General features: G+C 44.5%; 1 protein-coding gene across 1 annotated transcript in view; it reads left to right on the top strand.

Annotated features, from left to right (window-relative positions):
- The window catches only part of MAP4K5 (mitogen-activated protein kinase kinase kinase kinase 5), a 63,541-nt gene extending 49,603 nt beyond the window's left edge, over positions 1-13,938 (top strand). The window contains exons 20-32 of the mRNA XM_082058939.1: positions 68-109; positions 639-723; positions 815-894; positions 3,791-3,851; positions 4,578-4,692; positions 4,815-4,873; positions 6,562-6,665; positions 7,035-7,212; positions 8,767-8,835; positions 9,515-9,607; positions 11,141-11,211; positions 11,625-11,680; positions 12,608-13,938. Coding sequence (XP_081915065.1) covers positions 68-109; positions 639-723; positions 815-894; positions 3,791-3,851; positions 4,578-4,692; positions 4,815-4,873; positions 6,562-6,665; positions 7,035-7,212; positions 8,767-8,835; positions 9,515-9,607; positions 11,141-11,211; positions 11,625-11,680; positions 12,608-12,695 — 1,101 coding nt within the window. The 3' untranslated portion in view covers positions 12,696-13,938. The remainder of the gene's footprint in view (positions 1-67; positions 110-638; positions 724-814; positions 895-3,790; positions 3,852-4,577; positions 4,693-4,814; positions 4,874-6,561; positions 6,666-7,034; positions 7,213-8,766; positions 8,836-9,514; positions 9,608-11,140; positions 11,212-11,624; positions 11,681-12,607) is intronic.
- Positions 13,939-15,764: the final 1,826 nt, after the last annotated feature.

The following is a 15,764-nucleotide window of genomic DNA, read 5'->3' as shown; positions in this document are numbered from 1 at the left end:
CACGTTGACTAGCTGGTTTTATATCGGTGTGTGGGAGGTATTTAATGGTCTTTTTTTCTTCCCACAGAAGCCAGCCATCAACGGTTTACCACCAACACCCAAGGTGCTGGTAAGAAATCTCTTTTGCAGTAGGAGTTATTGGAAACCTGTCATGGCATCTGTTTGGTGTCAGAATAAAGCACCAGCTCAGCTGGGCTGATTTTGTGCATCTCGTAGCCGCTTTTCATGTACTGAATGCACAATCCACAATCATGTACTGAATGCTTAAAAACTTCCTTTCAGCATTCAGTGACTGTCAGCACCTCACTGGCTCTGTGGGCTGTGATCTCTGCTTTATAAAGAGAAAGGGGAGAGGCTGTTATTTCTTCAACATTTCTGCCTGTTTTCCCTTCATGTACCATTTATATAACCACTTGGTATTTTTCCTACGCAGTAGGTTATCAAAATTGTATCATTTCAATCTCTCTTTGCGTTTCTTGATGTACATGAAGTCTATGAAAAGGTTTGCGAGGCCGCGTTGTAGCTTTTGGGGGAGATACAAATATCAAGGCGTATGTAATTTATGTGTGACAAGTGTAGAGAAGATCAACGCTTTCTGCTGCAAGCTTGTTTCAGGTTTCAGTTGTGGTGTTTTTCAGATGGGAGCGTGTTTTTCCAAAGTCTTTGATGGTTGTCCTTTGAAGATTAATTGTGCAACATCGTGGATACATCCCGATACTAAAGGTAAAGTTCTTTTTGGTTTGTATTTTAAACCCGCCTGTTGCCGCCGTGGTAACGGGCTAGTGAAATAATCACATTTCTCGTACGTTTTTAGACCAGTACATTATCTTTGGCACTGAAGAAGGTATCTATACTTTGAATCTGAATGAACTTCATGAAGCAACAATGGAACAGGTGATTTTTTGCTATATTGAATACACAGAATAGATTTGGAGAGACTATGAAGCAAGAAAGTTTGATATTAGAGGGGGTAGATGGGACACCAGGCTGGCAGCATCAACTGATTCACATCAAAGCCACCAGTGGAAGCCCTAAAATTAATAGTTCCCCTGCCTACCTGCATTTTTTGTTGCTGCTTATTTAACGTTGCTTTCAAAGGAGTTGTCAACTAAATCATCTCTCTTGGAGACAGCTGGTTACCTGCCCTTTCCATCTCCATTTGATCTCCACTAGATGGCATTTTGCTTCTTCACGGGATGCTACCGAAGCCCTCGGCTATTTAATTTAGCTGGAATTGTTACCACCAATAAACACATGTGCATTGGTTTGTTTTCTTGGGCTCTCTGGCCCTTCCCAAAGCGCCTCGTGCTGTCGTGGTGGTGTTAAATTTGCTTTTTAGAGTCAGGAGTAGCAGAATGTTCTTGGGAGGGAAGTGTTGGCAGATGCTGATAATGAGATTTATACCTGAAGGTTTCTTACCACAATTTTCTCTTTACTCCGTTAGGCAGACAAGTCTCTTTCCTTGTACGTCGTCCTAAATTATTTTATGTGACAGTCTTCTCAGGACTTTTCTCATGTGCTTTTCCATCCTATTGAAAGGTCAGGTGTGCCAGTGGTAGCAGAGAGAACTTGCCAGTGTCTAATTAAGACATTCGTTTCCTTTTCTGCGAGAGCATCCTCATTCTGGAGAGGTCACCACCACAAACCCTAGAGGCTTTATGACTGTGCTTCTGCCATACCCCTTGTTTCCTTCTTTGCTTTGATTTATTTCATGATATCTTCCCGCCAAATGGGCATTTTAAGCTGTTTCTCCCACTTAGGATTCTGATCACACCTCCCGCAGTCCTTGCTGTCTCTCCAAGGTCAGTATCTCCCAATTTCATTGTTAGTTTTTCAGTGAAAACACTGAACCAGACCCATGGAAGACACTATATTTCTACAAGCTGCTTTTTCCTTCTATTAAACATCCGATTGCTGATAGATACTCTGGTTTTATGTCCAACCAGTTGTGTGTTTTCTTTCTGCAATTTCTACTACCCCACATTTTCTTCTTTTGCTCATGGAAACGGCGCACAGGACAAGGTCCTTCTCATGTTTCACCTGTTAATGTTTCACCACAGCGCAGTTATTCTGTTAAAGGAGGACACTCAGATGTTCAATACAGCCTGTTCTGCACACATCTGCAACAGCTGCTCTCATTATCTCTTGGCCGTTAAAAAGTACGTGGCTTGTTCCTGTGCTACTCTGGATATCCAGAGGATTTTGCAGTTCCCACCGCCCTTTTTATTTGGCACAGGTGCTGTGTTTGTCCTTCTTGAGGTCCTTGTCCGTCCTTGAAGATAATCATTACCGAGACCTTGGGCTTGGAGCCAGTTCTTAAGTACCATAAAGTAAACTTCACTGGGACCTGCTGACACGAGCAGATCGAGTTGAAATAGTGTGTAATATTTTCTTTTCCTGCTTTTGGCACAAGTTTCCCTCCCAGTGCTATTAACTGTGTTAATATTGTAGCCTTTCTCCCTGGGCTGAGCCCTTTGTTTTCTCACTATCACCTTTATCGACTTACCTTAATAATTTCTTTTACATCTTCACCTTGCTTCTGTTTCTTCCTTGGGGTTTATTTAGTGATTCCCTCTTCGCCCGCAGCATTGTGTCCTTGTTTCACTTTTCTGTATTACATGGTTGTGATACTTAGGGCATGGGGGGAAATAAGAAATATTGGAGAGGCATCACAGGGAACAAATATTCCCTTCTCTTCCAGTGGAGCCATTGAACGAAGCTTGTGGGAGCCAAATTAGAAATAAACAGGGGGATTTTTGCTAAGGGGAGTTGCAAACGCTTGGAGTCACCTGAGTTCAGAGGAGAGGCAGATTTAGGGAGGAGAAATCCATTAAAGCTGGTTAAATGCATCAAGCCCGTATGTGATTCAGCAGGTTTCTGAGCTGAAGAACTCGGTGCCTGGCAGAGCATTAGGTGCAGTATCATATACATCATTGTTTTTTCCATTTTTGGGAGAAATTGTGTCACTTTATGGTGACTGTTGGAAACAATAAAGACGTTCGCACGAAGCAGTAAAATCATTCTTTGGTGGAGCTTTGATTCAAGCATCTTCTGCTGTGTTTTGCAACAGCTTCCCTTTGCTGTTCTCCTTCAGAAGCAGCTTAATCCTTCAATTCTTTTTTGGAAATCCTTTTCTTGAGGGAGTACCCTACCTATGAATACGAGTCAATAAGTTTAGCCTTATCTCTTTTTGTGGTTTTTATTTTAACAAAACCCTGACCCTTATCCTCTTGGCCTTATTCCTTCCGTTGCTGAGCCTCCTGAATGCTGTCATTTGCCATCACTTGTAGCAAAATTCTCTGGACTTTCCAAGAGGTTCTTCTTGACTTTAAAATGCTCTCGAACCCAGAGTCGCTTCTTCCCTCTGACACAAAAACAAGCCCCAGCGCCTTCCGTGAACCGTCTGGTTCCAAAGCCAGGCAGGTAACGCTCACAAAATACAGCGGTTTTGGTCATTCAGGTTGCTCAGAAAACACTGATGCCTTTTTCCCACCTCTTCTGGCTTTTATGGGGTTTAGTAGCTTTCTGAAATAATATTATCTTCCATGTTCTGGCTGGCGTTCCTGAGCGAGCTGCATCTTTCTATATATGCTACTCCAGTCTTGCCACTTGTCCCTCTTTGCTAATTAGGAAATAAAGAGAAATTAAAGCTTGAAAGTTCTATAGATAGAAGAGGGAAGGGAAGAAAACTATTTCAGACAGAGAAAAGGGTGCAAAGGGTGAACTAAAGGGGAAAATGAATTAGAAATTCCTGCATGGTTCTATTAACGGAAGTATTTTCTGTCTTCAGTTATTCCCCCGCAAGTGCACCTGGTTGTATGTCATCAATAACACCTTAATGTCCTTGTCAGGTATGTATAAATAGAGGAAAAATGAATAAAGTCATATAAATGGTACTGAATAGCAAACTGTGCATTGTTTCTTGTGTTTGTATAGGAAGATTTGCTTCAGGAGTAGTTTAATGTGAAAGACTTGGATGAAACTGGCTGTTTACAAGTAGTGGAGCCGGTTGTCTGCAGCGTCTGCATTTTGTTTATGTATTAACTTGAATGAGTTTGGAATAGCTGAGCTAAGAGAATCGGAGTAAGTGGAGTTTTCAGGCAGCAGAATGAGATGAGGAGAGGATTAACTTAAGTGCATTATTAAAATGTAGCTGCGGTGTTTGATCGCTCAGTGTATCGTCGCATCTTTGGGATGAACCAGGCTCAGAAAATAAACCCAGCCTCAAGTTAAAGGAGAACGAGGTGGCTGTAAAACACACTAATGGATTTATAGATAAATAAGGCGCCCTGATATAATCTCTTGTTGTATAATTGCAGCGCTCTACAAAAGTTGACATAAAACTGACTTTCAGAGCTGCGTCAGTGTTGCTGAAATGAACGTTGAGTTGAATGCCGTGTCTTTATATGCATTATTTTTGTTGTGTTGTTTTCTTTTCCCTCATCGCCGCACTCGGAACACCCGGCGCACGTGCTCCGTTCTTCTAGAAGGTAAATTGCCGTAGATATATTTATCTGAGATGTGCAGCTCTGCCGGGGCCGTGGGTGCGATACCAATTGTGCTTTTCTCTCGTACAGGGAAAACGTTCCAGCTCTACTCCCATAATTTAATAGCTTTGTTCGAACAAGCCAAAAAAACAGGATTAGCTGCTCATATCCAAACCCACAGATTTCCTGACAAAATATTACCAAGGTACAAATCTTTTACTTACAGACAATTATTAACAAGTGGAAACTTCTGTGCTGTTGAACTGACAGCATGAAGGGCCTTTGGTATCTCTTGTTGATGCTTTTTTTTAATAATTGTTATTGCAGGAAGTTTGCCTTAACCACAAAGATCCCCGACACAAAAGGATGCCACAAATGCTGTATAGGTGAGCAGGCGTTTGCTTTTGTCACTTTTTTCCTGGCCTTTGTCATTAATTTCTTTTTAATAAACTGACAGTTAGCTCGTTGTTCAGTAAACAGAGTGACTGCCTTATTTCTTAATGCTGTGCCAAAGTAACACATGGCTTGAAGGAGTATTTTCCACTAAGAAAAGGTGGCATGAATAGTAATTATGTCAGCCTGGGGAGGAACGAAAGCATCGCTCGAGTTGGGAGCGCCCAGAATGAGTTAAAGGTTGTGAAGTTACGGATTTGTCTTTGGCTTCAATGTCTTGCAGAAAGGTTTGGGTTTTCTACAGAATATTTCTCCTTTTGAAAACCGGCCCAGGTGCTGTGTGAAATGGTGGCTTTGTACTCTTAAAGATGGTTAAGAAGAGTATGAAACACCTGGTCACCAACTCAGGTGTCCTATTCATCTCATATGACATGTCTGCATCGGGCAGATTTACAAATTATTCCTAAAGTCAGGCTTCTGTCCAACCGAGATGAAAATGAACAAACCCCAAACCCTTCGTCATATTCTTGCATTAGCTGACCAAGCTCACAATGAGTTCTGAGGCATCTTCATGAAATATAATAAGGGAAAGTGTAGAGTCTTGAATCTGGGCAGGAACAACCCCAGGTTCCAGTATAAGTTGGGGAATGACCTGTTGGAGAGCAGCGTAGGGGAAAGGGACCTGGGGGTCCTGGGGACAGCAGGGTGACCATGAGCCAGCACTGGGCCCTTGTGGCCAGGAAGCCAATGGTACCTGGGGTGGGTTAGAAGGGGGTGGTCAGTAGGTCAGAGAGGTTCTCCTGCCCCTCTGCTCTGCCCTGGGGAGACCACACCTGGAATCTTGTGTCCAGTTGTGGCCCCTCAGTTCCAGCAGGACAGGGAACTGCTGGAGAGAGTCCAGCGCAGCCACCAAGATGCTGCAGGGAGTGGAGCATCTCCCGTGTGAGGAAAGGCTGAGGGAGCTGGGGCTCTGGAGCTGGACAAGAGGAGACTGAGGGGGGACTCATTCCTGGGGATCAAGATGGAAAGGGGGAGTGTCAGGAGGATGGAGCCAGGCTCTTCTGGGTGACAACCAGTGACAGGACAAGGGGTAATGGGTTCAAACTGGAACACAGGAGGTTCCACTTAAATATGAGAAGAAACTTCTTCCTGGTGAGGGTGGCAGAGCCTGGCCCAGGCTGCCCAGGGGGTTGTGGAGTCTCCTTCTGTGCAGACATTCCAACCCGCCTGGACACCTTCCTGTGTAACCTCATCTGGGTGTTCCTGCTCCATGGGGGGATTGCACTGGATGAGCTTTCCAGGGCCCTTCCAGCCCCACACATTCTGTGATTCTGTGATTCACTGCTTGGGAATTTAATTTCATTTAATTTAACATGACCTGGACCTTTCCCTCCCGTCCCACGCGGCCCCAGGAGGGTCTTATGGCTTTTCTTGCCACTCAGCGTGTGGCTTCAAAGAATGCTGGCGGTTATTAATTATCATTTAATTTGTCTGGAATGTAGCACAATATTAATCACTTGAATGGCAAGCCAGAAGGCAATTATCAGTGTGAAACTGGTACTGTTTCTTAAATTATTTGTAAAGATAGCTGCAGTTTGGGGTCTTTGTTTCAAATATGCATTGAACTTCCTGCACTTAAAATTTTTTGTTGTTTGTTCGTTTTTTAATGTATTTTATATAGTACGAAATCCATACACGGGACATAAATACCTGTGTGGCGCGTTGCAGTCTGGAATTGTTCTACTACAGTGGTATGAGCCAATGCAGAAATTCATGTTAATAAAGGTAAGGATTTCGTTTTACTTCAGAACATTTAATCATCATACGGTTGTTGAAATAACCTTTCCAAAATCTGTAATGGAAAGTACATCCCAGTCTAGTCCCATTTGTGGGTTCTGAGCGCTTGAAAAGATTTTGACTAAGAAAATCTTGTGACTAAAGTCGGTCAAGTGCTGGATCCAGCCCAGCGCTGGCAATAACCAACTAACGCATAAATACCTCTGTACATTACGCTGCTCATGCTGTCTTAAAAAAGCACTTAGTGAAAAACTCTTCAATATCTTTTATATTAAAACTTTACGTGTGTGATTTTAGGCTTTTTTATTGCCGAGGTAAAAATATACTTGACGAATGCCTCATTGTGGCTTTTTGCAGCACTTTGATTTCCCGCTGCCGAGCCCGCTGAACGTTTTTGAGATGCTGGTGATCCCGGAGCAGGAGTACCCCATGGTCTGCGTCGCCATCAGCAAGGGCACGGAACCCAATCACGTCGTCCAGTTTGAGACAATCAACTTGAACTCGGCTTCCTCGTGGTTCACAGAAATCGGGGCAGGTAGGAATCACAGAACCCCAGAATGTCAGGAGCTGGAAGGGCCCTGGAAAGCTCATCCAGTGCAATCCCCCCATGGAGCAGGAACGCCCAGATGAGGTTACACAGGAAGGTGTCCAGGCGGGTTGGAATGTCTGCAGAGAACAACATGAGGTTGTCTCCACAGCCTCCCTGGGCAGCCTGGGCCAGGCTCTGCCACCCTCACCAGGAAGAAGTTTCTTCTCAAATTTAAGTGGAACCTCTTGTGTTCCAGTTTGTACCCATTACCTCTTGTCCTGTCACTGGTGTCACCCAGAAGAGCCTGGCTCCATCCTCCTGACACTCCCCCTTTCCATATTGATCCCATGAATGAGTCCCCCCTCAGTCTCCTCTTGTCCAGCTCCAGAGCCCCAGCTCCCTCAGCCTTTCCTCACACGGGAGATGCTCCACTCCCTTCAGCATCTTGGTGGCTGCGCTGGACTCTCTCCAGCAGTTCCCTGTCCTGCTGGAACTGAGGGGCCACAACTGGACACAAGATTCCAGGTGTGGTCTCCCCAGGGCAGAGCAGAGGGGCAGGAGAACCTCTCTGACCTACTGACCACCCCCTTCTAACCCACCCCAGGTACCATTGGCTTCCTGGCCACAAGGGCCCAGTGCTGGCTCATGGTCACCCTGCTGTCCCCAGGACCCCCATGTCCAGCAGTGCTGGTTCATTTTGTGGTCTTTGTCTCGTGACGTTGCTGTCCCCTCCTCAGAGCCGTTTGAAACCTTTAGGCCGGGCAAAGTGATGCAGCTTCTCAGCCTAAAGCACCTTGAAGCTGATTCCAGATTCTTCTTCTGATGACCTGCCAAACTGTCATTCTTAAAAGCCATCATTTTTAGACACCGTATTTTATAAATGTCCTTTGTTACTAGTAGACACCCTGCTGTTTGGGTTCTCATTTAAGGTTTAATACTTTTTCCTGGGGTCAGAGTTACTCCTCTTTCCCCTTCCCTGCTGTGTCAAAACTCACATAAATACATTCTTGTCTGTCCTGCAGCCCTTGGGGAGGTTTGTCACCTTCCATTCACAAGCAGATTTGCTTTTATCTGCAAAAACTTATTGATATTTTGCAGATGCTTTTCTCTGCTGGCTTTGTCACATATATTTCTTTACATTTAAACACTGCTTTTCAACAGCTGCACCAAGAACTTCTTTAATAAAAACTAGCTTAATATCAGCACAATCATCTTTCCAGATGTGGGTTTATGGGGAAAGAGCATTTATTTTAGGAACAAAGATTGTCTGATGATTCCTTTTGTTCATTATCATGCCTCTTCATGTGCTGAACTGTACCATAAAATGTATTTTCTGCCAATAAACAGTAGTGCTTTCATGTTAAATACAGGCTTGGAACTGACGGGCTTGTCCTTAGGCCCTGGGCTCCTCTTAGAACATTCTGGGCTCATATAGCCTGAAATAAGCTTTAAAATATTGTGGCATAGTGGAAGAGTTGAAGAGATTGGTGAGGGGTTGAGGGGAGGCTGAGATCAAGGCCCGTGATGTGATAGAAACCCATCTGATTTGTTTTTCCCAAGGCAATCAGCAGTTGGACGCCATTCACGTCACGCAGCTGGAAAGGGACACCGTCCTCGTCTGTCTGGACAGTAAGTGCCACATCTCCGTTGAATAGCTTAATACACCTTGTGTTTTGCCATAGTCGGTGATTTTAACTCCGCCACAGGTTAATTTTCCTCCCTTCGTTACTAATTTGTGTTGTAATACTTCTGAAAAGATACGGTTCGGATAAATGGGTTTTCATTTTGACTCTTGTGATTCCAGTTTCCCCCTTCGGATGGGAAATGGTTTCTATTCAAACCAAAATGTAACGCAGCACACAGAGCAGCATTCAAACAGACACCAATCAGAAGCTTTCACTTGGAAAAAGTGACATTTGCCTGTGCTAACAGGGCAAATAACTCACCCTCCATCATACACAGTCGTTACGACCACGACTCATAAGTGTCAGAGGTTAATACCTCAATGGGAACTTCGCAACAGCTTCATCTGCCTTAATTTCCAAGCTTTACGTTGCATTCACGTCTCTGCACTTTGTTCTTTGCAGGATGGCTGGTGGCAGAGCCTAAAAACACACAAAGTGCATAAGAGGGTTTTTTATACTTTGATAGAAAGATGTTCATGGATTCATTTTATGCAGATGCCGTAGATGTTGGGTTGGGCGTTTTTTTTGTATCCAAAAGACGAAGTGAATATTTCACACTTGGAGCCATCAGGAATCCTTTTCAGCACTGGGTTGTAATACTTGTTTTTTCCGTTTTTCTTGAGAATTTGTGAAAATTGTGAATTTGCAAGGGAAACTGAAGTCGAGCAAGAAATTGGCCTCCGAGCTGAGCTTTGATTTCTGCATTGAGTCCGTGGGTAAGTGATTTGCTTCCCTCTTAAGGACTAAAACTCAGAGGGATGAGCATTGAAGGGTCTTTAATAATCTAATGCACCCCGTGGGGCCTGACACTACAAACTGCCTGTGTCAGGGCTTTGGGAGCTGCGTTTTGGTCACTGATGCGCTGAAGAACATCAGGTAGTGTGGCCAATCCGCCCGTTTCCATCCGCTGTCATTTCTGTTCTATAAGACGCATCACGATTTGGGTGAAAAACAAAGCCTGATGAGTCTCTTGTTGTTTCCACAGCACTGAGAAAAACCTTTCTATTACTACTTGTTGTAGTAATAGATGAATTTGAGTTAGTCTTCTCAAAGCTAAGATGTTATTTCAAGTGATAGAATGTGCATTTTGAACAGGGTAATAGCATTTGAATGTGATTCTTGGAGGACAGGCTGCTGTCTTCAAGCTACTAGAGGACAGCGGCCGTGCTTCTAAAACTTGAATCCTAATTGTCAAGTATTTCTGCTGCGATAAGCTCTCCGACGTGTGTAATTAATGTGAGTTAAATAATTCCATATCTCAGGAACTGAATGAAAATCAGTGAAGACACAATCAGTTCTGTACAACTTGCATTTCTGGCTTCCTCGGGCGTTTTCTCTTTAGAAGAAAACTCTCAACGTAGGGATTTTGTGTTTTACCAGCAGCTGGTAACGCAGCGCGTGTTCTTTTATACAGCGTCTCTGTTTAGACCCGTCAGGCCCATCCTGAAGGAAGAGATTTTAAATCAAGGCTGCGATTCTTCCCTAAATTCTGACATGTTCCCATTAACTGCTGTACTCGTATCGTACGATATCTCCTGCTGACACATGCGTAACATGACTTGGCCATCGCGTTTTGCTTTAAATAACAGCATTTCACCCCAAGTCTTGCACTCACCAGCTGACACAGGATAACGTGAGTGGTTCTTTACACTCCGAGTGGTCTCTTGGGAATTCAGGGTATTAAGCAACTCCCTGTTTTCTGGTTACGGAGAGTGCAGTGGAGCTGCTTAAAGAACACCAGGCTCCTCACCCATTAATTTCAGCAGTCTGGTAATTAAATCGTTCAGAGCTGGTACCTTTCTGTGTTCTCTCTCTGGCCCTGAATGGAAGACTCGTCCCATTTTTGACACTCGTGTCTACTTTGAAGTAAATGTAATAACTCAAGTGATCTGTAATTTCCAGCAACCCGCGGTGTTTTGGTTGGCAGCGCAAATGCAGAATCATTAGAATTCCAGAATCATCACAAAAAGAAAGACCCAGAGAATAGAAGCGAAAGGAGAAAAGGGCAAAGAGCGAGATCCCTGTCGTGTCTTGGCGAACAAAGAGCGTCCGAGCGGCGCCTTTTGAACCGCGCTTTAAAAACTCACCCGTCCAAGTAGTTCAGTGCGGTTACTCTGCGCTGCCTTTGCGGTTTGGCGGTTCTGCCGGGGGTCAGGTCTCCCCATGTCCGTTCTCCACGTGCTTCGCGGTGTCCCCGCTGCTGAGAACCCGGGTTTGGGCTGAGCCCTGACTGTGCTTTCCCTTCGCAGTTTGCCTTCAGGACAGCGTGCTGGCCTTCTGGAAACACGGCATGCAGGGCAAAAGCTTCAAGTCAGATGAAGTAAGTGAGCTCCCCGTCTCTCCAGCTTTTCATTTCTTCCTGCTCCCTATTTACTGTTTGATCCTTTGCCTGCTAAAGTGTTGTTTATTTCATAAGGAACGCTCTCATTTTGACGGCATCCTCGGAAAATGCAGGGAAAGCCGGTCAGTCTGTGTTGGTTTGATCGACATGCTCCATCTGTGCCAACAACTCATCTGCACTAATAACAATACAATACAAAAATTATCTAAAATAAATGGTGCTTTATCAAATTTAAAGCACTTCTTCGCTCAGCATCAACTGATCTGATTCAGCCCTGTAATTTGCATGGAATTATATTTGAATTTCTTAAGAGACTGATCTTTTTTCTGACTCAAACCGATATGTTTCATTTTGCCACTGAAACGGACCTTAATGTCTCTGTTTTTCTGCAGGTTACCCAAGAGATATCAGATGAAACCAGGGTTTTCCGCTTATTGGGATCAGACAGGTAATGACCTGGAGGAGCACATGGTGACCTTGTCCTGTGCAGGGGCGGGAGTTGGACTCGATGGTCCTGGTGGGTCCTTCCAACTCAGGACATTCTATGAAACATAAACCTTCGGTTTGATTTAAACCAGCTTCCCAGCTGGAACTGGGTTCCCGCCCAGCACAGGGTCCGTCTGGGGGAGGCAGTAACACCGATTCCACCCGCAGCAGCCAAACATTTAATTAGCGACTGCACCCGCAGCCAAAATTATTACTAAGAGCTCCTGTACCCTCCACCGCTTTCCAGTGCAGGGATGGAAACGTGAACAGAAACACATCGAGATATAAAGTGCGAGGAGATTCCAGTTCTGAGGTGACTGGAGGTTGAGCACGGACAGATGTGTAGAAGACAATGGTCAGGATGGGGGCAAAAGGGTTTTCCAGAGGAGCCTGCGGGACCACAATCCAGCAGGACGAAGGCTGAGAGAACCCAATGGCTGAGAAATACTTAGAAGTGAGGAGAACTGTTTAGATCAGTGGCTGATGCTTATTGCGAGACGTAGGAGGTGTCGACATCTTTGGGCTGCAGGTGACGGGAGGGTCGCGTTTCCTCACAACGCCGGCTCTGAGATGACTTCCCAATGTAGCTCATCTCAAGGAGGAGGATACAACAGTTCGGAAAGGGTTTGTAACACATTGCGCACGGCGAGAGGGGCTGATTCTGGTCCAAGAAGCTCCTCCTAGTTTCTATTCCTTCTATATTCCTCTTTAGTGTTTTTACCAGACGCGACACTGAAAAACCAGCTCGCTAATTTAAAGAAAACACCCCAAATACCTGGGAGAATCCATCTCCTCCAATGTGTAGAAACCTGTGAGCAGCGGGTTTGTTCCTGCTGGGTGGTTCAACCGCGTGCCGTGCGTTGTCCCTAACGCTGGTGTTTGCGTGCAGGGTGGTGGTGCTGGAGAGCAGGCCGACCGAGAACCCCACGGCGCACAGCAACCTCTACATCCTGGCCGGACACGAGAACAGTTACTAAGCGACGGTAACCGAACGCAAATACCGGCGTGGATTTGCCGCACGAGGAACAGAGGAGCGTTGGGAAAGTCGGCGCAGCCTGTGACTCGCTGTGTGTGCTCTGCACAGCTCGCTGCGCTTGCTTGGGCTGGAAATCAATACATTTTTGCAGCTGGGAACAGCTGGTTCTGTCTCTTGCCACTGTGTGGTTGGATATATCGAGTTTGCTTAATAAAAGCTATGAGGTAAATAGCCCTTTACTCAGTAGTTCTAGGGAAACAGAGCCTTTAAAAACAAATGTTACGCAGTAAAGGTGCCATAAACTGTTAAATATTTTACTCCCCTTGGATTTTCCTTAGATCCTGTAGATATAGAGCTGGCCAGCCCTGTTTTATACTGAGTCTTAATAAAAAGGATTTGTGGAGGAAGCGAAAGGATCTGCAGAGCTTTTTGGTTTTAAATCCACCATTCAGGGTGGCTTTGTATAATAGACTATTTAATCCTTATTTATTAATCTGCTGCTAGAATGGTGTAATGTATCTAACTTTTAGCAAAGGAAGGTTGCAGAGCAGCTTACAATTATTTTTTATTTACAATTGTATAAAGATTTGATGATTCTTTTTCCTGGTAGAGCTGTAGTGGTTATTGAGGGCTACGTTACAATGTTGGTCCATCTTGTAAAAATGCAGTTTTGTACCACAAAGTGTTTTGTATGGACTTGGTTTTGCCTGCAGATTTGCCATCAAAGGGACTTTCTTCTTTACTACCAGCCGTAGGGTGCGTGGACACAGAATAGAATATTGATATCAGGCGTGTTGCTACCGGGTGGGTGTGTACAATAGACGTGTGTGCATGCGTGTTAAGTTGACCGGCAGCGTGTATTTTTTATATATATATATATATTTATATATATATAAAATGTACAAATAGATATGCTTTATTTTCATAAATTAGGGATAAGCCGCGTGATGTGAAATGGAGATCGTACCTGCTCGTCATCCTTAATGAATGAAAGTATCATGTATCAGACTGCCCATGACGTATAGTTTATTTATACTATTGCAGAGGGGACCTAAAGCCGTAACGGAGCTGACGAGCTTGTTTGTTTGGAAACGGTTATTTCCCCAGCTGTGTAGTATAAATAAATATGATAAGAACCAGTATTCTATATTAAAGCTTTCCATCACTTTTCTCCCTTTCTCTACTTTGTCACCTGCATTTTACTTTCTCATCTTATATCTCCATTAAAGAGTCACCTCGCTTCCTTTTGTCTTCCTCATTCATTAAACTTCTTGAGGTACCATTATAGAAATACAGACTGACCGCAGGACCGCATCTGGTTTCACTACCTCACCTTAACCTGCTCGCTTTGCTGTGAGTAAACACCGGTTCATAAACCTTGGAATTGAGGGGTTGGAAGTGAATTTCCATGATCCGCAGCCCCGGGAAGGACAGTTGAGAAGCTTTGCGCGTCATTATTAATAAAGCATTCAAGGTAAGTGCGTTACAGCGGCTTAATGTTAAGTGGCAACCCGAGGAATGAGGCGCTGGGTCGTCTGCTTGGGGCATCGGGCGATTCATAATTTAACAGCGAGGGAATGAGCTCGGTAACGGCTTTTGTTACAAGGTACAGCCCGAGTCCGGTGTCGTTCGGGAGGCCCGGAAGGGAAAACAGACCCGCGTGCAATTGAGCATCGTAGCCCCTTGGCATTGTCATTCCAAACTAATTCTTCATGTTGGCTTGATGTTTAAATCAAGCTTTTCAGTTCTGAAGCTGTGTCAGAATTTTATAGTGAGTGTACAGATAAAAATCAGTCCGCAAACAATGTATTGGAAGTATTTTAAGTGGCCAGCTGTAACTGGATCAGCAATACTCAAAGCCAATTTAAAGAATTTGTGTTCTCTAGTACTGAAATTCCTTCTCCATAGATAACAGTAATTGGTGATTAACCTTCCAATGGTGTAATTCCTACGAACACTTTAAAACAAAAGATGAAGGCAAAGTGAAGCACCAGGTGTAGATGCAGAGCAAACGCTTTCACCCCACTGACCCCATTCACTGCAGAACAGCATTTTGGCACCTAAAAGACCTCTAAAAAGACTAGAGAAACCTGTAAATATGAATATTCGTGGGGAATAACTGGAGTAAATAACTATTAGGTCACGCCACTTCGTGCAAAATAATGAACTGAAAGTATTTTTCTTTGGGTGACATGAACGACTGGCGATTTGCTGAATCATGAAAAATTAATCTAGGAAAGGCCTCGTTTAATCAAACCTCCGTTCTGAGCGGTCGCAGCATTTCTAACGGCGTGTTCTGAAATGCTTTGTCCACTCTGTTTTATACAGTGGCATTTTGGACATAACCTGCAAGATCCTGTTTGCTGGTGTAAAACCTTCCGCGTTACTCTTGTCCCGGTGACTCTGACTCGTGTAACTTGTATTTGTTAAACCCTTTAAGTTAGTCTGGTATTACCTGGGTCTCTGTTTTTGTGACATTTCAACCAGGGTTGAGAAAGCCTAGTGTGTGGTGTGGGGGCTAATACAGCAAAAGCTTGCTCGCCCCCTCGTTACTCTTTTGGCAGATATCAAAATGTTATTTGATGCTCAAGGTATTCAACTTGAAAGCCTTGAAACAGGCTCCCAGTGCTCTTTGAAGTACAAACGGTGTTTGAAAAGCAGCCTGTAGATGAGTCTCTCTTGGTTTCCTCACCACATTCATTGTAACTGAAAAGTACAGCTGTGCTTGTGCTGACATCTCTTGGGAAGATGAAAGGTACAACGCGTCGGCGAGCCGCTGCGTCTCCACAGGGCGAGACTGGGAGACCTTCTGAAACGGACGTTTCACCTTGTTTAGTCCTTAGATTGTAACTGAGACTCTAACTGCACTCGTTCGGTCTGTGTAACTGGGCTTTGCTGTATGGGAGTTTCTGTTGCAGCTGAGTTCGGTCTATGCCAAATAAACTCTGCTTTGTTTGATACCGAGATCTGGTGTGGTGGACTTAGAATCATAGAATGTCCTGAGTTGGAGGGACCCACAAGGATCATGGAGTCCAACTGCTGTCCCTGCACAGGACACCCCACAGGTCAC

Source organism: Streptopelia decaocto (genome assembly GCF_964273445.1).
Source record: "Streptopelia decaocto genome assembly, chromosome: 7".
Lineage (NCBI taxonomy): Eukaryota > Metazoa > Chordata > Aves > Columbiformes > Columbidae > Streptopelia > Streptopelia decaocto.
The sequence above is the reverse complement of the archived record's forward strand: the minus strand, read 5'-3'. Positions and strand labels throughout refer to the sequence as shown.